General features: G+C 43.5%; 1 protein-coding gene across 2 annotated transcripts in view; it reads left to right on the forward strand.

Annotated features, from left to right (window-relative positions):
• PRKD3 (protein kinase D3) overlaps window positions 1-23,216 on the forward strand; it is an 81,787-nt gene that overhangs the window by 27,607 nt on the left and 30,964 nt on the right. For both annotated transcript variants that reach the window (XM_054979990.1, XM_054979997.1), the window contains exons 3-5: window positions 15,761-15,899; window positions 17,954-18,085; window positions 19,048-19,205. In XM_054979990.1, coding sequence (XP_054835965.1) covers window positions 15,761-15,899; window positions 17,954-18,085; window positions 19,048-19,205 — 429 coding nt within the window. The remainder of the gene's footprint in view (window positions 1-15,760; window positions 15,900-17,953; window positions 18,086-19,047; window positions 19,206-23,216) is intronic.

The raw sequence follows: 23,216 nt of genomic DNA on the forward strand, positions 1-23,216 counted from the left end.
CAAGTGCATATGTTGGACCTGAAATGCAAAGGGGATGCTCTGAGCATTAAGGGCCCTGCACATATCTTTTGGTATGTGTTACAGTTCTTGCCATTTGCGTAACAGTTCCTGTCAGTAGGAACTGAGAATAGGATTGAGGAAAATTCTTTTGGGAAAGAGGGCATTCTGTATTTAATTTGGGAGTAGAAAACAGCAAGAGTCCAGTAACACCTATAAGACTAACAAAATTTGTGGTAGAGTGTGATCTTTTGTGAGCCACAACTCAATTCTTTAATTTAATTTGTAATTTAATTTGTATTTAACTTAATGTGTAATTTAATTTGTAATCACTTGCTTTCCCTCGTTTTTTCCTTCCTTTGAACATTTCCTAACACTGTCTTGGCTTTGGCCAGTAGGTAGCAAATCACCAAGGCAGTCATTCATAAGGTGCAGGTCCCTTCTCCAGTAGGGAGCACTTTGACCTGTTGCCTGAGCAAAAGGAACATTGAGGTGAAACAAGTAACTTCTGAGCTGATTTGGCACTTCTCCAGTGATAGCTGCTGCTTTGCAGGAGGCTCTCATACAAGAATTTTACTTGCCTGGGTTCTGCCATCTTAGTGGACTGCAAGGTCTTTGTTCCATCAGAATGGAGTAACAGTTGAGGGATGAGGGTGTCCTTTGAACAAGGGGCAGTCTTCAGTCTCTTTCAAGCATGTATGAGTATACCCAGCTGCTGTGCCTCACTGTCCATTGTTTTTGTGCTGCTGCTGCTTTATGAATTTGTAGTACAGGCACATGAAGAGAGCACAAAAACCATGAGTCTGAACTCAGTTCTTCTGAAGGTGGCAGACCTGCGTCTGGGCTATACCACTTCAGGATGAAGATGGGAGCTTACATGATGGAATGCTTGTACATACAATAAACATCCTTGCAAGCAGAAAATTAAAATTAGGTGTTTTACCCTGTGTGATTTTGTTGATGGCTAATATGCTATTTAGGTATCCTTGCAACTTGTCACTGTTATCTACTTTAAGTCTACAGAGTTGAAATGTTTTTTAATAATCTATTTCTAAATGTGTATGACTCTGGGGGGGAAGTCATGGACAGAGAACTAAATATAGAATACTTAATAGGTGATGCAAAAATAGCAGGCTGAAATGCAACTCTAAAATCCGCCTTCCTAGAAGGCCATCATTATTGTTTTAAGTATATATGACCATTTAAAATTGCACGTCTGCCTTTCATACTTGAACACCAAAAGCAGAAGAGCAGCTCAAAAGCATTAAAATAATGCATGAAATCTGTTTTAGCCTTAAATATATATTCTATTGTTTGTGTAGTATACTAGAAGTTAGAGTGAACTTAAGAAGCTGGCTGCAGACTTGCTGGGGGCCCTGGTTTGCAGCCCACAGGGGTAGAGCGGTGAGGCACATGGGTGACCACATTCAATCCTGATGGCTCCCAGCAGCCTCCTTGGGGCTACACAGGCAGTCCACGGTTCAAAATGCCCAGCTAGCCAATCAGAAGCGAGCTGGCCAGGTTTGTGAGAGAGAGCTTTGCAGCTGGTGGACGTGGAGGATGCGGTCTACATTCAGGAGCTGGCCAGACCCCCTTGATGCTTGACTCTTGAATCCTCAGCCACATAGCTCCCAGGACTGTGGTTGTCTCATAGGCATGCCACAATACTCCTCCATATGTTGAGGCTGCTGCTTCCTTTGTTCCCTCCCTGCAATGTTGGGTGTGTAACAGCAAGGCGACATTAGTGATGTGTGCTGCTGATGACAGCTTCCATATATGGCTGGTGCAATGAAGTTGTAGGCATGCTGCTGTGTGATTGATGGACGTGGGCTGTGCTGTTCAAGTACAGTTGCTGTGGTCTCAACTCCTTGGAGCTGGATTTTTTTGGGAATTCATTTTATCTACTGAGAGCATAGGGATAATGACTAGCTGTGCCTCATCACCTCATCATGCATGCATAGGATTGAGCTGTCGTAGATCTTGGTTCTTTTGACTATACCTACAGATTCTTTCATTATAATAAAGTATAATAACAAGTAGTACTTTGTTGCAAAAATTTCTTCTTCCTGAATTGTAGCTACATTTCAGATATCTTCTCTCTCTGATCAAACAAACATGTGGCATTACTGTCAACTTCCCCAAGATTGCTGGTTTTAGAACTTTTACTCATGGGGGCAAAGCTGCTTATATTAAACTCCAACTTTCAAAAGCAGCCAGTTTGTCATGCAAGACTGAGTTATAGTTTGGGTTGAACTAATCAACAATTTGGCTGAGTGTGCAAACCTAGTTATGCCATGCTGTTCTTTATGGCCAGAAGTTAAATTTCTGCTACTATGTATTGTATCCCAGCACTGTGTGCAGCTAAGGTCCATATGCCATGTGTATTCTGTTAGTGTGAGAACATCTTGCATGGATGAAAACCATCTTGTGTTGGTAGAATATGCTACTGTTAGTTGCATGTGGTGATAGGATGTAGGCCAATGTATTTAGGTCTGCAGAATTATTCCATGTCTTCATCAGTCTTTTGGAGTCAAATCCAACTTTTTGCATAAAGAGAACAATAACTCTCTGAGATCCGTTCGGGGAATCTTTAAGTATGCAAGTATAACAAGCAATGAGAAGAGAAGCAAAGTGTTAAAAGTGTGTGGCATGTCCCCAAAACTGTTGAAATCACATCATGTAGTTAAGTGTAGGAGAGAAACCTCTCCTCTGCTACCTCCTTTGCTACTATTCATTATAACTGAAGGGAGCCTCTGTATACAGAGGTAGCAGGGGAGGGCCTTGGTCTCTATGTCTTGTTTGTTCAGGCAACTGGTTGGCTACTCTGTAAAACAGTATGGTGGATTAGATGGACCAGTGGTCTGATTCTGCAGGCTCTATTTATGTTCTTATGTTACTGTCTCTTGCGGCCTGCCCTAGGAGCAGTTGCTCTTAGGAGCAGTTTTAACACCCTGCTAGAAGGGAATATTCTTGAAGTATCATTTCCTCCCATACTGTCCAGCCCACTAGTCAAAACCCTATTTCCAAATCTTACTGTCTGTACCACTGCCTTCAGAGGTGGGCGGCAACCAGAAACGGACTTTTTCAGTGGTGGCATCTTGTTTTTGGAATGCTCTTCTTGAGGCTTGCCTGACATCTACTGTAGTAGCCTTTATGTTCCAGGACAAACATTTCTTTTTTAACTGAGGCGTTCTGTCTTTCAATAGTTGCTTTCATGATCTGATTCTAGCTTGAGGACTTTTTCTCTGGAGAAGTGGCATATAAATTTTCTCAATAAACAAGTGTGTCTCAGATCTGGACTTTAAAGACCACACTGTTTATTAATCTTTTTGACTAAGTAATGGTGCTCAAATGCAGGCCTTGTGAGCCACAGGTAGAGTTGCCAGTCCCCTGCTGGGGATGGAGGATCCCCCCACTCCCACCCTCCCGTCCCCGTTTGCCTGGCTGGCATGGGAAATGGCAGGGGAATGTGCCTCCCAGGGCGCACTCTCGGGTGGCACAATGTGCTCCCATGCTCTGCAGTGGGCCAGTTTGGACCCCAAGTGGGCTGAATCGGGCCCATTTGGGGTCTAAATTGGCACACCGTGAAGCACAGGAGCTCTCCAGGGCCCTTTTGACAGTGCTTCCATGCTCTGCAGCAAGGTGAATTGGGTCTGTTTGGGGCCGAAATCTGCCCACTGCGAAGTGCGGGAGCACTTCAGGGCCCATCGCGCTGCCCCGGTAGTGCTCCTGTGCTCTTCAGTGGGCTGATTTTGGTCCCAAATGGGCCCAATTCAGCCCACTGTGGAGCATGGGATTGCTGCTGGGAGGGCCCTGGAGAGCTCCTGCAGTCCCAGTGGGCCAATTTAGGCTACAAATGGGCCCAATTCAGCCCAAAATGGGCCAAAATTGGCCTGCTGCAGAGCGCAGGAACACTCCCAGGGGTGGCATGAAACCCTGCGTGATGATGTCACTTCCCAGAAGTGACAGCATGCAGCCCAGGAGCACAGGTGTGTAGTCAGCAACAAAGGTGAGTGCCTGGTCTCCCACCTCCCGCCCAGAGAGTGAGGGGACCTGGCAACACTAGCCACAGGTCAAGAGCATCTTTGGCACTGCCCAGGCTTTAGGTACTTGCAAGGAGATGAAGATGTAGCAGAAAAACCCACTAAGCACCAGGATTAGAGAAGTGTCTTAAGCAAACCTTAGGATTGACTAAGTAGGGAGGAAAGGGGAAAGTCTTGAGACAAGAGAGGAGGTATATTCAGGAAGAGTTCTGAAAGTGGAAGAACCAGAATGGGACAAAGGGTGGTCACTGTCTCAAAGGCCTCCTTTTGTTACAGGTTTGGCAATCTCTGAAGATCCCTTCTGTTCAGGCTAAGTCAAGGCTGGGCAATCTGAACATGGTGCTTTGATTGAATCAAAATATCCTACAGTGTAATATACATGGAGATGACTGTACCTGATTGACTTATCTCTGGCTTGCAAACACAATCTGCTCCTGCCTTTTTTGAACTAGTATCTGTCATGCATATTCCTTCTGAGACTCACCTAACTTTTCTTGTGAGCAACTCTTTCGATGAGAACAGATAGGATTTCTCCAAAATGGCAAGGCAGGTGGGCTTGCCATAGATCAGACAGGAGGCATAATGAATAGAACAACAAGAAGATTTGCAAATTGCAAAGCATTTTGTGTCTATCCCCTGTTTGTGTGTTTGTGTGTGTGTGTGTGTGTGTGTGTGTGTGTGTGTAAATGTTCAGTGTTTCCAGTGATGCAAAAGTAAAGCATTTAAATATATTGAACATATTGGGGGGGCACCTTCCAATTTCATTTAGCCTCTGCCCCCCTGTGGATAGTCACCTGTGCTGTAAGTACTTGTTTTATCCTATTTAGAAGCAGGCATTTACATACTGCATCCAATGACTTCCACCACTGAGGAGTCAGCAATCAAGTTGCTCTGAAGAATTTTGGGAAAGGGAGGGAAAACTCTTTTCGAGTAATATAAAGAACAATTTTATTACTCTTTTGTACTCTTTATTCAATATTGTTGAACCGTTATAGATTAAGCCACATTCAGATATTCAAGAAGCCAAAAGAACCAATATATTGAACACAAAAGCAAATGAACTTCCTAAGAAACTGCATTTTGTGTTTGTGGCTTAAATTGGGAACTCCTCAAGAGTAAGAATATACCTCCATGAACCTTCCAATGTTGTTAGAGAACATCTGAATAGTAGTACAGAATATGTCCTAAATGGAGTTGATAATATGCATGGATGGAGCAGGCTTTTACAGTGGTGTCTTGTTTGTGAACTTGGAATTTTGAGATCAAAATATTGCAAATGGTTGTTGCTTTATTTCTCATAGTCTGCTGAATATCCTATTTAACTCTTTGCAATATATTATTAATATCCAAATACTATTTCCTTTTTTCTGTTTTGTAGCAAACAGCTGTGGTGAGCTAGTGCTAGAGCAAAGCATTTTCTGAGCCAAGATATGCATTCTTGTTGAGGCCAAAGAAAGTGCAGATGAGGTCAGCCTTGAGAAGTTGTCCTAACTTTTTAAATTTAAAAGATCCATTCAAACATGGAAATACAAAGCAACCAAGATATTAAAACCAAGTTCAGAAGTTAAGTGGTTAAATTCCAAGAATATTTTGTTAAAATGTCTAGCAGATGGGGATTCTTCACTCTTTAATTTTCAATAATAACATTACAAAGATAACTTAAGCCAAATGTTTAAATAATTTAACAATATCTTAGATTTATACATTAGGATTTTTTATCTTATTATTATAATACATTTCTCTTAAATAGTAGTTAGTAGAGGAAAAAGTTTATATACATCTTTTGCATAGTATAATCTACAGAAGCATAATTTGTAATAAAGTCAAAAAAGGGAAGCCCTGACCTGGATAGCCCTGGTGAGCCTGATCTTGTCCGATCTCAGAAGCTAAGCAAGGATGGCCTTGGTTAGTAATTGGATGGGAGACCTCCAACTAAGACCAGGGTCTCAGAGGTAGGCAATGGCAAAACCACCTCTGTTAGTCTCTTGCCATGAAAACCCCACTGGGGATTGCCGTAAATCAGCTATGACTTGAGGGCACTATCCTCCACCACCACGAAAAAAGGGAAACAATTTTTCTATAAAGGTAGAATGACATTTTGGGTTGCCTGCAGATATTAGCTGGTCTGATATTTTGTCTGAGATTAATAATTCCCATAACTTTAATATCCACTCTTTTAAAATACAAGTTCTCTCTGTTTTCCACTTTTGAACCAATGCAGTCTTTGCTGCTGTTAATAATAATGAAATAAGATCTCTTCTCAATTTTGGGATATTGTCATCAGTCCATAGATTTAATAGTATAGTTTATGGAGTTTTTTGCATCATATAACCTGTTATATTCTTGATTTTTAAAAAATGATTTTCCCCAATACTCTTGGATTTTCGGACATGTCCACCAGCAGTGGATAAATGTGCCTAGGTTGGTATGGAAATGGGTGTTCAATTAGCTAAGCACAGAAAATATTGCTATAAAGCAAATTAAAAAGTGTAATCCTGGGCCAACTTTTTTATCTTTTGTGTTGTGGGCAGAGGATGGCAATAGATATTTGTATACACTGTTTTCAACAGTGTATGGGATTATTGATAGGAATTTGCATGTGTGGATAATTGACGGTTTTTTTTAATTTAAGGATTTTATTTTTTAAAAAAGAAAATAGAATAAAGTAAGTGCATAGTATGAAAGTTATACATATTCTAAGTTAAACAATAATTTGAGAGTTATACATCTTATACAACCAATAAGTATATAAACAATATATTCGTAAGAATCTTGGGAATAAAACAAGCAGTACCTTTACATTTCTTTAAGCTAATAAAGTAATTATTCGTATTTGGCTTCCCTAAGCCTAGATACCTGACATTTCTCCTTCACTCTTCTTTGCTTCCCTCCCTCTAAGCTACTGTATCAATTAATTTAGCCTAAATAATCAACAAAATCCTTCCATTTTTTCCAGAAGTCAGTTATTGGCCTATTTTGTAGGTAAGTAGTTAGTTTGGCCATTGAAGCATATTCATAAACTTTATCTCTCCACTCTGGGAGACCAGGACAAGCATCAGTCTTCCATTTTCCTGCGAATAATACTCTTGCTGCTGTCACCATATAATGGAAGAGATCTTGTTCTTTTCTCAGATTTGTTGGTAAAATATTTAAGAGCATGCTTTTCGGATTTAATTCAAATCTGAGTTTGAAAATCTTTTGCCTCTCTTCATGTATTTTTTATCCAGTATTTTTGTGATTCCTTACAAGTCCACCACATATGGTAAAATGTTGCGTCCATATTCTGACACTTCCAGCAATGCCCACTGTAACCTTTACTAAATCCTTGCAATATCTTTGAGAGTAATGTACCATCTAAAAAACATTTTATACCAATTTTCTCTCAGTAACTGGCAGCCTGTAAATTTTATGTCTTTAGTCCATAAGTTTTCCCATAAGTTCATTGGAATGGTTCCCCCAAAATTTTGCATCCATTTTATCATAAAAGTTTTGACTTGTTCCATTTTTGTATGATGTTGCAGTAATATTTTGTAAATCTTCCCCAATAGATGTGACAAGTCTCCAGACATTAATAGTTCATATTGTGTTTTTTCTCTCAGCCTGCCACCTTCTTTGAGAAGTTGATCCTTAAATCTTGATACTATTAGGTGATAAGTCAACCAAGGAATGTTTTTGCCATAAGCCTGGATTTCTTGCCAGGTTTTTATGTTTCCTTCTTTATCACTGATTTGTAGGTAGGTTGATGAATTTTATTCCTAACTGCTGCGTCATAGTAGGCATTAATTGGTGACATCAATGGGAAAATTGGTGGGCTCAATCTATTTCTGCATTGAAACCATATTTTAAGTAGACTGTTCCTTACAATATGAGTCCCATCTTGTTTAAGAATAGGTTTCCATGATTTCTTTATCCATAAATAATTATGGATACCTTCCTTAGCATCCGCTGTTTCCAATTTGATATGTCTGTTGCTTGGATTCATAATCCAATCTGTTATCCAAACCAACGCCACTGATTGATGATACAATTTAATATTCGGTACAGCTAGTCCTCCCCTATTTTTATCATCTTGTAATACTTTAAATCTTATCCTTGGTTTCTTCCCTTTCCATATAAAGTCATTTATAGCTTTCTGCCATCTATTCAGAATCTTTTGTTCAATGTAAAGTGGAAACATTTGAAAAAGGAAATTTAATTTAGGTAAAATATTCATTTTGATAGCCGCAATTCTTCCTAACCATGAAATGTTTAAATTTTGCCATCTCTGCAAATCTTCCGTAATTCCTGTTCAAACTTTTTGATAATTATCTTTGTAGAGATTCTCATTTTGTGATGATACATTTATCCCTAAATATCTTATTGGCTTTGTAGTTATGGTACAGTTGGTTATACTTCCGATCTTTTTAGCTTCCTCTTTCATTGTCGAGAGTAACATAATCTTTGTTTTCTTCTTATTCAGTTTATATCCAGAATGCTGCCCGAATCTTGATATTTGTTCCATTACATAAATCAGGGAAGTATGTGGATTTTTTATTGATATAACCACATCATCTGCATAGCTTTTCATCTTATACATCTCTTTCCCCTCCTTTATTCCAGCAATTCTGCTATCTTGTCTGATTCTCACTGCTAAAACTTCAAGAGCAATGATAAACAATAGTGGTGAAATTGGACATCCTTGCCGTGTTCCTTTTGTTATTTCAATCTTCGTAAACAAACTGTTAACTAAAATTGAAGCTTGCTGTTTTGTGTAAATACTTGGAATCCAATTCAAAAACTCAGTCCCGCAATTCATTCTATGCAACGTTTTCATGAGAAACTTCAAAGGCTTTCTCAGCATCAACAAACATAAATGCCATAATTGACCATCCTGAGAAAACAGGACTAGGCATGGGTAGGGGACATGCAAATGAAGCAAACTTTATAAATACTTTGGTAATAGGTAAGCTTCCAGCAGTTGGAAAGTAGGTTTCTCCAGCTTGTTGGTAGCAGTCAATGTGTGTTTCTTTTTCTTGGGAGATATTTCATTTGTGGCTGAGCGAGGATTGTAGTTTTTCTTGTTTATTGAAATCTATATGTAACATTTGTTACTATCCTTCAATAATATGGTGACTCCTGGGTAAAATGCTTTTTAAATAATTTCATAACCATTGTGATACTCTGGCAGCTAGGGAGCCTGTCCTATTATCTCCTCACCTGGACTCTAGACAAGTGGAAAAGATGTGCTGCAGTGATGGAAGAGCCCTATGCAGCTAGGGTTGCTGGTGTCACCACCCCTGACACGAGGGGTGTCACCACCCCTGACACCACCCCTGACACCACCCCTGGTTTCAGTGACGCCAAAAGAAAGGCTTGTCCTAATTCAGGCATGAGTCTGACTGGAGCTCATATTGGAGGAAGGAAGTGAGGAGGGGCAGAGGCCTTGGCATGGGTGCTAGAAGGTGGCCTGGGAAGAAATGGGAAAGGGGTGTGAGCTCAGGAATACCTCCAAGGGAGTTGTATAAAATGTAAAGCAACAGTAGACAGTGAAGAGAAAAGAGGATGGTGGAGTGAGAGAAGTGAGAAACTGTGAGGCGAAAGAACAGCAGGCTTCTAGTCCAGTGGCACCTTAAAGACCAACAAGATTTTCAGGATATAAGCTTTTGAGAATCAAAGCTCCTTGAAAATCTTGTCGGTCTTTAAGGTGCCACTGGACTAGAAGCTTGCTGTTCTACAGACCAACAGAGTTACTCACCTGAAACTATCTTCATGGGAAGTGGAAGAAGGAGGAGTGGAATGAGAAATGGAGAGTCAGAAATGGAAAAGGAAAGGAGTGTTAGCAGTCAGATTCCCCCCCCCCACACACACACACTGCAAGGACAGTTTATAGGTATGGAATATCATAAACCCCTTGCCATAAGTTCTAGGCACTGCTTGGCCTCAGGTGGAACGGATGCCAGCCAGCCTTTAGTCTGGAAAGTTACCAAGTCATGAGTCATGGGGGATGACTGACTGACAGCCCTCCACACCCCGAGAGCAGCAGAGATAATGAGGCTTCCTGAGAAAACTTCCTGCCCAATCCTATCAACGCCTTCTTCAACCTCCCCTCTCCCACTTACCTAATCAAGGCTATTTAGCACATCTGATGACTTGGTACTTACCAAGTCATCAAGCAATATTTTCACCTATAGTCCATCCCAGATAGTCACTTTAAATCTCTCCCAACAACTTTGTCTGCCTCTGGAGACAACAATTAAGCCATTGTTTTGGAGCAAAGATGTCAGTTTTGTCCTATAATTGGGTTTCCCAGCCATGTGCTCAGTGTGTGTATGTTCTGGATTCATACACCCACCTTCAAGTTGGCTTGAGCCTTCTCCTTTGCCTCATGAAATGCTGGTTGTTTTGCTGCTGCTCCCACAGACCCCTCTGTTCAGGACTAGTAATTATCACCCTATCCCAAATTACTTTCTCCTTTTTTCCTCCCTGATTTTCTTACTTAGCCTTGTATGTGTGCTGTGTGTATCTGTGTTATTGCCCTTTTTATTTCTAATTTTTTAAAAAAACCCTTTCCTGTTGAACATCTGCCTGATTTGAGAGTTCTCTGAGGGAACAATCCCCTTATAGATAGGTGGAGATTCCTAGTTACCCCTTCTCTTGTGTGTCTTCTTGAATGCTAATTCCCCCAGTCAATTAAGGAGACTTTCTATTTGGGTAACAGATTAATTGTGGATCACGCGGGCATCACCCTTCATGTCATGAGTCAACACATGAGCCTTAGAAACCCTCACAAGAGTGTGTGTGAGTGTGTGTATGTAGATTTGTGTGCATAACACTATAAGAGCAACTACCTGAGTGGGAATCTTCCCCCTTTTCACCATTTAGACCTGTGTCACACCTATTGGCCCACGCCTCTGTGCACACCGCCATGAGGTTCTGTAGAACTCAAGTGGGTGACATGTGGTTCTTCCCTACAAACTTTTCACTGTCTTGGGATGTTTTGGGTTGGTAGTAAGTTAGGGTGAGAGTTCCCCAAGAGCTCCTACCCCTCATAATCAGCCGCAACTCGTTTGGCAGAGGGAGGGACCTGCAGCTTTAAGTTCCCAAGGTTGTCGCCCCTTGGAAGAACAGCTCTGTGCATCTGCTGTGGTAACAGACTTGTTAGGGTTTAGCAATTTTCCTGGATTGTGGAGTAAGGCCTCTCCCTTCCGAAAACGTTGGCATTTGAATTTGGACCAGGTAGCTCAGTTGGTTCTTGACCCTCCTTCCCCTGCTGCTCCACAAAATCTAGCAGAGAATCAGTTGTAAGTTCCAGAGAATTTGTTTCCCCACCCTTGTCACTCTACCGGATAGTGGAGCCAAGGTCTCTTTAAGGATTAGGACAAGATCCTCCCTGTCCCTGAGTGAAAGTCCCTGTTTTAGGTCCATAGTTAGGGGTTAACCAACTGTGGTGTGTGGACTCATTAAGGACTCTCCAGAGTTGAATGACCAGGTAGTGTGCAATTTCCTACCCCACCTAACCCCCCCCCTGTGGAAAGCCGTCAACATGTTTAAGCAACGGCCTAGTTATACAAAGTAGAGAAGTGGGTAGTTAAAAAGGGTCAAAATCCCTGGGAGTTGGGTTCCTTCAGATCCCCTGACCCCCTTCAGACATTGTGTGACACTTTCCAGATGCAGTGTGAAAATAAATATTTGAGAAGTTCTAAAAATGGTTTGTGCAGCCTGGGGCTTTTGGGTAGTCCTCCTGAATGACCTACACCCACCTCTTCCTTTTGTTCTCTTCCAGGCTAAGATGAGCCCAATCTGGGAGGCCTTTCCACCCTTTCTGCAAGGGAGGGAGAGGAGTGGACATTTTCAGGCTAATCCTTTTTACATTATTGCTACGGCCAGCACCAGTGTTTACAATATGGAGATACCTGGTGGACAGCCATGGCAGAAATGTTCCTGTTGGGCCCAACTCAGAGTTTGGAATGGGCCCAACTCTGAGCCCATTCCTGAAAAGCCTCCCTGAAATGACTTGTGTTAGACTTCCCTCAATCTCCTTCCATTTATTTGTAAAATTGTCGTCTGTGTTCTTTTTCTGTCTATATATGTGAACATATTAATCACATGTAATATGTCTTGACTGGCCAAAATAGCAATACCTTGATGGGTCCAGCACCAGACTTATTTCTCCAGCAATTAGAGGCTGCACCATATCATTTGTGAACATGCTTGTGTGTCCATGTCACCCAGTTTGGCAGGTCTCTTTAAGACACATGCCTACCCAACTATTAGTTAATCTATAGACCCTTTCATGGCATATTGAGCTATACTAGGGGTGCCTCTTTCATTTAAATCCGTAAAATTGTTTATCTTTTTTTGGATGTTATAATAACCTTAGTTGATTTCTGGCTGCTTCCATATGGGAATATGAAAATGTAATGTCAATAGTGGCTCCAGCTTGGCAATATCCTTGGCTTTTGATTAACAGTGTGTATATAGAACTAATATCCAAAGGTGACAACATAAATATCATCTTATTGATTTTGTTCTGTTCAGTATTTTTTCTGTTTGAACCCATAAGGTGTATTATCACATATCAACAGCAGTATTTTGTAGCTTCGACTATTATGTCTTTTATCAAAAGAGGAACAAAGGACGAGGTTTACATAATAGCTTTATTATTTTATTATGTATATACCATGCTGCTTTGTGTGATTAGGTTTGAGCAAACAAATTCCAATTTGCAGTTTGAAAATATAGCAGCAGGAAAAATATTTTGTTTAAATGTACAAATTGTTTTTATTAACATTTGTGCAATGCATATATAAATCTATAAATAATTAGCATTGCAACTAGACATGGGCACGAACCAAAAACACCCCCAAACCGTGAGGTTCATAGTTTGTGGATTTTGATGAACCAAAACCACGAACTGGCACAGAACTGGGACCAGTTACGAACCAGTTTGTGGTTCGTGGTTCATGAGGTTTAAATACCTCTTTCCGGCTGATTAGCAGTGGCAGGGAAAGGGGCATTTAACAGTTTAAAGGGCCCTTTCCTGCCTTGCAAGCAGCAGGTCCCTTTAAGCTATCAGCTGGCAGGTGGCTGGGGGGAGATTCCCCCCTCGCCACCTACCAGCTGATAGTTTAAAGGGACCTGCCGGTGGCAGGGCCCTTTAAACTGCCCAAACCCCAGTCCCCCCTCACCCCCCAGCCCCAACTGCACACTTACCTTCCCCTGCGGCGCAGCATCCTCCCTCTCCTCCAGTGAGGGGCAGGAAGGCCGTTTTTGGCCTCCTCCGCCCCTGCACAGGCCCGCAGAGGGACGGAGGAAACCAAAAACAGCCCTGCCACTTCTCAAATGGCCACCTGCACGGCGACCATTTGAAGGGCGGCAAGGATGTTTTCTGCCTCCTCCATCTCTCTGCGGGCCTGTACAGGGGCGGAGGAGGCCAGAAATGGCCTTGCCGCCCCTCAAATGCCTGCCTGCATGACAGCCATTTGAGGGGTGGCAAGTCCATTTTTGGCTTTCTCCATTTCTCTGCGGGCCTTCGTGGGGTGCAGGAGGCCGAAAACAGCCTTGCCACCCCTCGCAGGAGAAGGGGGAGGATAACTCAGGCTGCAGGAGTCCTCAAGGTAAGTGTGGGGCTGGGGCTGGGGGGGTTGGGGCTGGGGTTTGTGGGCTGTTTAAAGGGCCCTGCCTCTTGCAAGCTGCAGGAAAAGTTTAAGTGGCCATTTCCTCGGGGAAATGTCCATTGAAACTATCCCTTTCCTAATTTGACCCAAATGAACCCGAACCAGTAACCAGTTTGTGGAAGTTCGTAGAAAGGAACTTCCACAATCGGTGGTTCGTGAATCACAAACTACCCTGGGTCGTGCATTTTTTGGGTCGTGATTGGATTTGTGCCCACCTCTAATTGCAACTCCATCAAAGCATATGAAGTAGGGATGTGCACCCCCAAAATATTCAGGCTTCCCGCTTCGGGTTTACCCTTAAAGTGTTGCTGCTTTCAGATGCCCCTCGCTGCTCTTTCCAGCCGATGCGAGGGGGAGGAGAGATCCCCTCCTACAGCAGCAACAGTGTTGCTGCTTTCAAATGCCCACCTGCCGCTCAGCTGATGGGTACCCCCCATCAGCTGAAGAGTGGCTCAGGGTTACTCAAAACTTTCCAAAGTGATCCAAATTGCTTTGGAAAGCTTTGATTCTGTATTCCTGAATTGGGCCCACAATGCTGGGCCTGAGTCGAAAATCCTGAATCTTTCCGATTCAGGGTTGTTTTTTTTTTCAACTTGAAACCCCAAATCACCCACCCCTAATATGAAGAAACAAAAAAAGCACAAAGCTTTGCATTCTGATAATGTATGTGTAGTTTTAGAGGACTGTTGTTTTAAGGGTTTTTTTTCAGGGTTACATGTTTTAGTTAATATGAGCTGTTTTTCAGATGTCAATGCAGTGATATTCACTCCATAGCTTAGTATCTATATGTGGCTCTTTCACATGCCACTTCTGGCTCTTCTAATTTTGGTTTCTGGGAATTTGCTTGGCCTCTCCAACAGCTTGCCCAGAAGTAGGTTCATGGAACGTATATGTTAGTGGACTTTAGTTTTTTTGCATTGAAAATGTTTTAGGTTATATTTATCACTGTTTGAATCTCACTACTAGGAGTGTGCGCTTTGGGTTTCTGATTTGGATAAAATACCCAAATTGGACCCTAATTGTAAAGATTCGGGATTCCCGAATTGGGGCCAGCATGGTGGCCCTGATTTGGAAATCCCGAATCAAAGGTTCCCCGAAGCATTCGGCTTGCTTCAGGAAGCTTCAGGGTGAGTTTAAAGGGCTCCTTTCCTGCTGCTTGCAACGGGCAAGTCCCTTTATCAGCTGGCAGGTGGCAGGGAGGGATGGTTAGTATTTGGATGGGAGACCATCAAGGAAGTCCAAGGTCAGTACGCAGAGGCAGGCAATGGCAGCCATTTGAGGGGTAGGAAGGGCCTTTTCGACCTTCTCTGCCACTGTGCGGGCCTGCAGGGCGGCAGTGAAGGCCGGAGCCACCTCCTCCGGCCCTTCCTGCCCCTCAAATGGCCGCTGCGGTGGCCCGAATATTTTCGGGGTGCACATCCCTACTCACTACTGCCATGAATTCAACAGGTAGCCTTGGGTAAGCCACTCCTTTCAGCCTCAGCTCCCCAGCTGTATTGTGTTGATAACACTGACTGTTCACTGCTCTGAGTTGGCACTAATATGTCCAGAAAAATGTTATACAAATGAACTATCATCATATTGTCGAAGGCTTTCACAGCCGGAGAACGATGGTTGTTGTGGGTTTTCCGGGCTGTATTGCCGTGGTCTTGGCATTGTAGTTCCTGACGTTTCGCCAGCAGCTGTGGCTGGCATCTTCAGAGGTGTAGGGTGCTACACCTCTGAAGATGCCAGCCACAGCTGCTGGCGAAACGTCAGGAACTACAATGCCAAGACCACGGCAATACAGCCCGGAAAACCCACAACAACCAACTATCATCATCATCATCATTATAGATATTTAATATTGTAATATTCAATATTATTAAATGTGTATATTTGGGGTGATGCACAGGCATATGGTGATTGTAACTGTGAATGTCTGTGAGTCATGGAGTGAGGACCACTGAGTATATTAACAGTTCCATAGTATGTGTTATAAAGAATACTTGCACCTAGATTTTCCATAATAATATTGAAAAAAGGAATGTATAAGATTAGTGAGTAATGGCATTTTTTTTGCAGTTCCCAGAGTGTGGTTTTTTTGGCATGTATGACAAAATCCTCTTGTTTCGCCATGATCTGAACTCAGAAAATATTTTACAACGGATTACATCTGCCGAAGAGATACGTGAAGGTGACCTTGTTGAGGTTGTTCTCTCTGGTAAGGATGCTGAATTTGTAGTAAAATCACCTTAATATTAATTACATGGGTCTGATATTATACCTAACATTAATTTAAAAACCTGTAGTGTGCTGAGGTATGATATTGACTTTGCTTTGAATGAGTTGAAACGTTTAAGTTGCTTTATGGATCGTAAAGGTTATTGGGCATGGCCCAGGGTGGACACAAGACTAAGGGATGAAATAACACCTGAATTAACTGAAAATATGAAGACTTTTGAATGTTTATATTTCAGTTTATGTAATGGATTTTTACTGCTTTGTGGTCTCTGTGATTCCCACTGGATTTTGTAACTTTGCAGAACTGGCATTTGGAAACGTCTCTAGCTAGATTTTTTTTACTGTTCTGGACTCTGAGCTTCTGCATTTGATCTTGGAGCCTGCAACTGGTCCTGGAGGCTTTGACCTCAATAGTAACAACAACAATGACAACATTCGATTTATGAGGCACTTGGAGAGCCAGTTTGTCCTGAAGTTGTCCTTCAGGACAACTTAACGCCCACTCAGAGTTGTTTACAAAGTATGCTATTATTAGCCCCACAACAATCACTTTGTGATGTGGGCGGGGCTGAGAGAGCTGTGACTGACCCAAAGTCACCCAGCTGGCTTCAAGTGGAGGAGTGGGGAATCAAACCCGGTTCTCCAGATTAAAGTCCTGCCACTCTTAACCACTACACCAGACTGGCTCTCAGAGTGCCTCATAACCCATTGATCCATCAGCAATTTATAGAAGTGTTATGGTATTAGAGCAGGGGTGGGGAACGTCTGGCCTGCGGGCTGTATATGGTCATTTGGACTGGCCCACGGAGAGCGGCGGGTGAACCCCCCTTCCCCCCTCCCACTTACCCACTTGGTGGGGGGGGTACGCTCCTGCACAGCGAGAGAAGGTGGTGGCGGTGGCAAAAACAGGCCGCTCTTGCTGCCGATGCTGCCACCTGCCGTTGCCAGTGCTGCCCGCCACCGCCAAGAGCAACCCGCAGCGCTGGTGAAAGTGGCCTGTGCCACCGCGGCGAGAGCTGGCAGTGATGGCGACAGAGCTGCTGCCGCCGCCACCACCACCACCACCGTGAGCGGGCTGCAGTGGTGGCGGCAGGGAGAAAGAGGACATAAGCGTCCTTTCTCCCACACGTGCGACGTCACTCCCGGAAGTGCCATCATCACGCACGCTGCATGATGACATGAGAGCCAGTTTGGTGTAGTGGTTAAGAGCGCAGGACTCTAATCTGGAGAACCGGGTTTGATTCCTCACTCCTCCACTTGAAGCCAGCTGGGTGACCTTGGGTCAGTCACAGCTTCTAGCTCTCTCAGCCCCACCCACCTCACAGGGTGTTTTGTTGTGGGAATAATAATGACATACTTTGTAAACCTCTCTGAGTGGGCATTAAGTTGCCCTGAGGGTGGTATATAAATCGAATGTTATTATAATGTTATTTCCAGGAGCGACATCACGTGCGTGGGAGAAAGGGCGCTCCCCGTGCGGGACAATATAAAGTTGGCCCTTGGCGGGAAAAAGGCTCCTCACCTCTGTAGTAGAGGGTTGTCAGATCTCTGAGTTATATATTGTTTAAAAATCTTTAGTGTCTTTCAAAAGATACTAAAGAGCCTGAATGGTGTAGTGGCTAGAGTGTTGGACTAGGATCTAGGAGACCCAGGTTTGAATCCCCACTTTACCATGAAACTATATCGGCCAGTTACACTTTCTCAGCTTAATCTACCTCACAGAGTTGTAGTGAGGATGGAATGGAAGCAAGGAAAAACAAGGTAAACTGCTTTGTGTCCCCACCGGGGAAAAAAGCAAGGTATAAATGAAGTAAAATAAGATAAAAGCAACTGTTTAAAAATTCTGTGGATAAATGCCTCTTTTACAGTGCATGTCTTTCATAGGATTTTAGGAGAATTGTTAAAAGAGTTTCTACCCAGGGCAGTCTGTTGGCTGAAGTTATCATTTTAAAAAATGGTTTCAGTTGATGTTTTTAAATATTTTCATAAAAAGTAGGACTGACATATGCCTTACAATTTGCTTTTTTTAAAAAGCCTTGGCTACAGTTGAAGATTTCCAGATTCGTCCTCACATGCTTTATGTGCACTCTTACAAGGCTCCCACTTTTTGTGACTATTGTGGAGAGATGCTCTGGGGCTTGGTACGACAAGGATTGAAATGTGAAGGTAAGTTTGTCCAGAACAGTGAACTTTCAGAATGAGACATTGTCTATTAAAAGCCTTCAGAGAATAGTGCACATTTCTAGTTTACAGGAGTGACTTTGCCTATGTTCTTGCATTACATAATAATAGACAGATATAACTTCCTACATTACTTTATTTCAAAAATTAGAGGGTTTTTTTTTGTTTCAGAGAAGTCTTACAAAGTTAGCAACTATTTTTTCAGAATATTGGTCCCCCTCTGTCAAGCAAATAAGTTGGTTTCACAGAGATGCTTAGGCTTGATCCTAAGACTGTTTATAAGGTTCAGCATATGCAAAGATCAGTGCCATTGCAATATCAGAAGCAATGTCGTTACACCAGTACAGAAGGTGCAGATTTTTAGGACTAAAATGTCTGTAAAAGGGTTTCTCTTTTATGTCTCAGCTTTTTAGAGTTAATGAGGAAAATTCCAGATGGGGATCTCTGACTGTGTAGCCTTTGCTAATTTGGTTGCAGCAGCTTCTTTAACACTCCTGTCAACTGACTGTTGTCCAGATATTATTTACCCAAGTCTTCTTGCCTGTTGGCTTATGCTGAACTTCCGTGATTCTAGTGAAGCCAGGAATACATTGTTTAGATAGTCTGCTGGGGAAAGAGAGGTGAGGAAGATCAACAGCAATGTGAATTGCATAATAGGCCCTGTTTTCTGGCTTTAGCTAGGGTGAAGCAAGGTCAAAAAAGCAAGTATTGAGGCCAAAAAATTCTGCATAGTGTCAAGGGTTTACCGTTAATTACACCACTACTGCAGTATTATAAAGTGACGATTAAAATTTAAAATGACAGAGTTAACTTTCCTGTATTTTTGAGTTGATCTGTATTTTCTGAAAATGTGACACTGCACATTTCAATAATATTAGTAAATAAGTTATTTTACCTCTCTCTTCCTCCCCTGCCCACCTACTCTTTCCTCATACTAATTTTGTTAGGGTGTGGATTAAACTACCACAAGCGATGCGCCTTCAAGATTCCAAACAACTGCAGTGGAATGAGAAAGAGGCGTTTGTCCAATGTTTCTTTACCAGGAGCAGCACTTTCAGTCCCAAGATCAGCACAAACTGAATACACAGCTTTGACCACAGAGGAGGTATTTAATGCCCCCTTGAGGAGAAAAAAAATACTTTACAACCAAATTGCCTAAACTACTGCCACATTTCCTAGTGTGTAACCCTGACACCTGCTTACCTTCAGTATGTGGATTTCTAGAACTTCTTGTCTAGACACGGATCTAATTTGATCAATTCATCAGTTTAATAGCTTTACAACTAAATTTCAATACTGTAATTTAGTCCTGCAGAGTTTGTTTGTGTAACTTTTCATTTACTTTTCTGGGTTTTTTTAAAAACAGAAAAGTGGTATATAAAAATAGCAAAACAAAAACAGTATGGTATTTACGCAAAAGAAAGGCAACCCTGAATGTAAGAGAACCCACTTAAAAGTGTTATACACACACAAAGTATATTACTGGACATAACAGTAACTTGTATGTGAATGCAAAACTATCCCCTCTTTTTTAAATGAGATATCTGGGGGTGAACTTAGTCTTGCATTTGAGTAAATACTGTATACCATTTAAATAGTTTAAACTTGTGAAGCAATGATCACGAGTGCATTTGATCATGTGCAGAGAACCCACAGGAATATTCACTTAGCCACTAAGTAGTTAGTATTAAGTATAGAGCCCACTAGGAAAGTCTGTCTGTCCTTTTAAATTTCTTAAGTAATTTTAAGTAAGATGATACCAACAAAAGGGCCAACTCCCCAGTAATCTGTTTTGCTTCTAACTTTGGGAGTAACCAATGATGGGTCTCTGAAGATCTGAAACTAGGAAGGTTTGTGTGGAAGTATATGAACTTTCAGATTTATTTATTTATTGTCAGTCCCAGACCTGTTAGGGCTTAAAACATAAAACCAGCACTTTGCATTTCCCATGGGGGGAGGAATCAAACATGATATTTGGAGAAGTTATAGTTGCAAAATATATTTGTTCTTGCTTATACCATTTATGACTTGTGGCTATTGATCTTCTTTAAAATGTGACAGTTTAAAAAGTATACTTCAATACTACCTGGAATGTGACAAGTAGAAAGAACTTGTATCTTGACATCTTTTTTGCAGGTAGACTCTGTTAATTTGCTAAGTAAAAGTATTAAAAGTCAACACCTTAAAAATTAGCTTCCAGATTAGAAGATGTGACTTGCGGGCAGGTTTAAAACATGATATCTCAGCAGAGCCTTGTTAGAAAATGTATTGAATAGTTTGAGTTTTATGTGTAGTAATATGATGATTTATATATTGTTAAAGGCTTTCACGGCCGGAGAACGATGGTTCATCTTCGTTCTTCTGCGCCTCCACACATGGACTGCGCAGCCGCCAGCCGCCGGAAGATTTTTCATCGCTTTCCTCAGCTCCGAAGGGGCCATTGGGCACGCGCCTCAGTGACCATTTCCCGCCCAAACAGTCACATGTCCCAACAGTGACCAACGGCCCCTTCCCTCAGTTCTCTTCTAGCCGCCGCTAGAAGGGAACGTCTGCTTCGCAGCTCCGTGCTTTATAGTGATTGCTTGCTTCGTGATTGATTATTTCGGTATTGACTTGGATTTCGGACTAGACTTACTCTTCTTCTGACTGATTTGGACGGACTTTGGACTATTGACTCGGTATATTGGATATATACCGAGTATATTGGATATATACCGAGTATATTGACTCGGACTGTTATTCGACGACGTGTATTGCTGAACCCCTCAAACATGGCCTCTAAGGCCTTATTCAAGCACTGTGCTCAGTGCCAGATGAAGATGGCCCAAACGGATGGGCATGATCTGTGCCTTTTTTGCCTTGGGGAGGGTCATATTGTCCCAACGTGTAAGATCTGCCAGAAGTTTACCCATAAGGCCAGACAGGAGAGGTCTGCGTGCTTGAAGGCATCACTGTGGCAGAAAGTGTTGGATGAAGAGGAGATTCCCAGACCCCCTTCGGTGGTGGGAAAAACTCCATTGTCCTCCCCAAAGGCTGCCCTTAGCTCCTCGGCCAAACGGCATTCACGAGTGGGCTCTGTGGCCTCTGCTAAGTCGGTGTCAACATCTTGACCGGCGAGTATAGCAGTATCAAAAGCGGGTTCACAAGTGGCGATGTCTCCGAAATCGCCGAGAGAAAGGGCGTCGTCGAAGTTGGATCCGAAGAAGTCGGTTTCGGGATCGGATCCGATGGAGTCGGATCCTACCTGCCTGTCGGCTCCGATGCCAGATCCGAAGGCTACTGCGGTTCTGAGACCACACACCGCTGGCAAAAAGTCTTCCACCAAGAGGGCGTCGGATCCGAGAGCCAGCTCGGAGCCGCCGTCGAAGAAGCCGAAGAAGTCCAAACATCGACACTCTCTGTCCCCACGGCGCAAGTCTGCTGATGAGGTGGTGCTAGTATCTCCACGCACGCCTTCCCCTCATCTGAACTCACCAGACCGTTCTGCTCCGGAGGAAGTGCCGGATCTGGGTGCGTATGTCGTGGTCTCGAGTGAGCATCGTTCCCCGTCACTGGAACCGAGCCCGGCTGCCCCTCGTCGGATCCGACGCACACCCAGAGAGCGCTCGTCCTCGTCGCCAGCTTCCTCCACTCGGAGTCGACTCCCTTTCTCCGATGTGGAAAGTGTCGGTTCCGAGCATTTCTTGGCATCACGACACCAGCAGGCCTCCTATATTCCACCTGCATACCATTGCCAATGGAAGGGGGCCCCTGCGGGGTATGACTCCTCGGATCCGAGGCCATCAACATCCAGGCAGCGTGAGTGGCTACCTCCACCGTTTCCAGCTGATGAGGTGTCGGCTCCTGTTTCTGATGAGGAGGAGGATGCTGTTGACTACGAGTATTGCTCTGATTCCTTGTCGGAACCGTCTCCAGATGACAATGTGGCTCCCAGTACGAGTTCCCCTTATGAGGACCTCCGTATCTACGCCGACCAGATGGCCCGTATGGCAAAGGCGTTGGAGATTGATATTTCTTCGGCCACGCCTAAGACGAAGGACAAGCTCCTGTGTCGCATCTATGGTGACAATCCAGCTACGGTGGGTTTCCCTATGTTGGAGGGCGTGGAGGAGATAGTGGAGAAGGTGTGGAAGGTGCCTTCAGATCTGCCAGCTACATCGAAGTGGATTGAGCAGATGTACAAAATCAAGCAAGGCACGTGGCAGTTGCTTGTCAAACATCCTCCACCTTCATCCCTGATTGCCGAGGAAATCCAGCACCGATGGTCAGGTTCCTCTTCCGTCCCGCCAGACAAGGAGGGGAAGAAGATGGACGCCCTGGGCAGACGCCAGTACTCCATCTCGGCTCTAGCCCTCCGTATAGCCAACTACCAAACCATCATGGCTGGCTATCAGTTGTACCTGTGGGAGAAGCTGACGTCTTATGTCGCTGACTTGCCTGCAGATAAGAAGGTGGTGGTGTCCCTGCTGCGGAACGAAGCCATTTGCGTTTCAAAGCAGCAGATGAATGTGGGGAGCCATGCAGCTGATACTGCGGCCCATGGTATGTCGTCAGCGGTGATCCTGAGACGGCACTCTTGGCTCCAGTCGACGGCTCTCCCGCAGGAGGTGAAGACCAAAATTGAAAATCTGCCCTTTGAAGGGGATTCCCTCTTCTCAAGCACCGCGGATGAGGCGCTGAAGAAGAAGGAGGAGGATAGGCAGACGGCTCGGTCGTTGGGAGTGACCTCGGCAGACAGGTCTGCTTTTAAGCCACGGTACCCTACGAGATACAACCTGTACCAGTACCATGGAAGATACCAGCAACGTCCTTACTTCCAGCATTATCCTGCTACTCAGCGCCATTACGCTCCTGCACAGCAACCCAAGAGGCGTAGGCCTTTCAAGCCCCGTCCATCTCAGCCTCCTGCTCAGCAAAAAGATCCGCAAGGAGCAGGGAGGCAATTCTGACGGGATGAACCAGTCACAGCCCTGACTTTCTCGGACAGGCTGAAGCCTTTCCTATTTGAATGGGAGTCAATAACATCTGACTCATGGGTCTTAACGATTGTGAACAAAGGATATGGGCTGGAATTCACTGAACTGCCTAGGTGTATCTCACCGTTAAGGTCTGTGAA

Source organism: Eublepharis macularius, chromosome 1 (assembly GCF_028583425.1).
Source record: "Eublepharis macularius isolate TG4126 chromosome 1, MPM_Emac_v1.0, whole genome shotgun sequence".
NCBI lineage: Eukaryota > Metazoa > Chordata > Lepidosauria > Squamata > Eublepharidae > Eublepharis > Eublepharis macularius.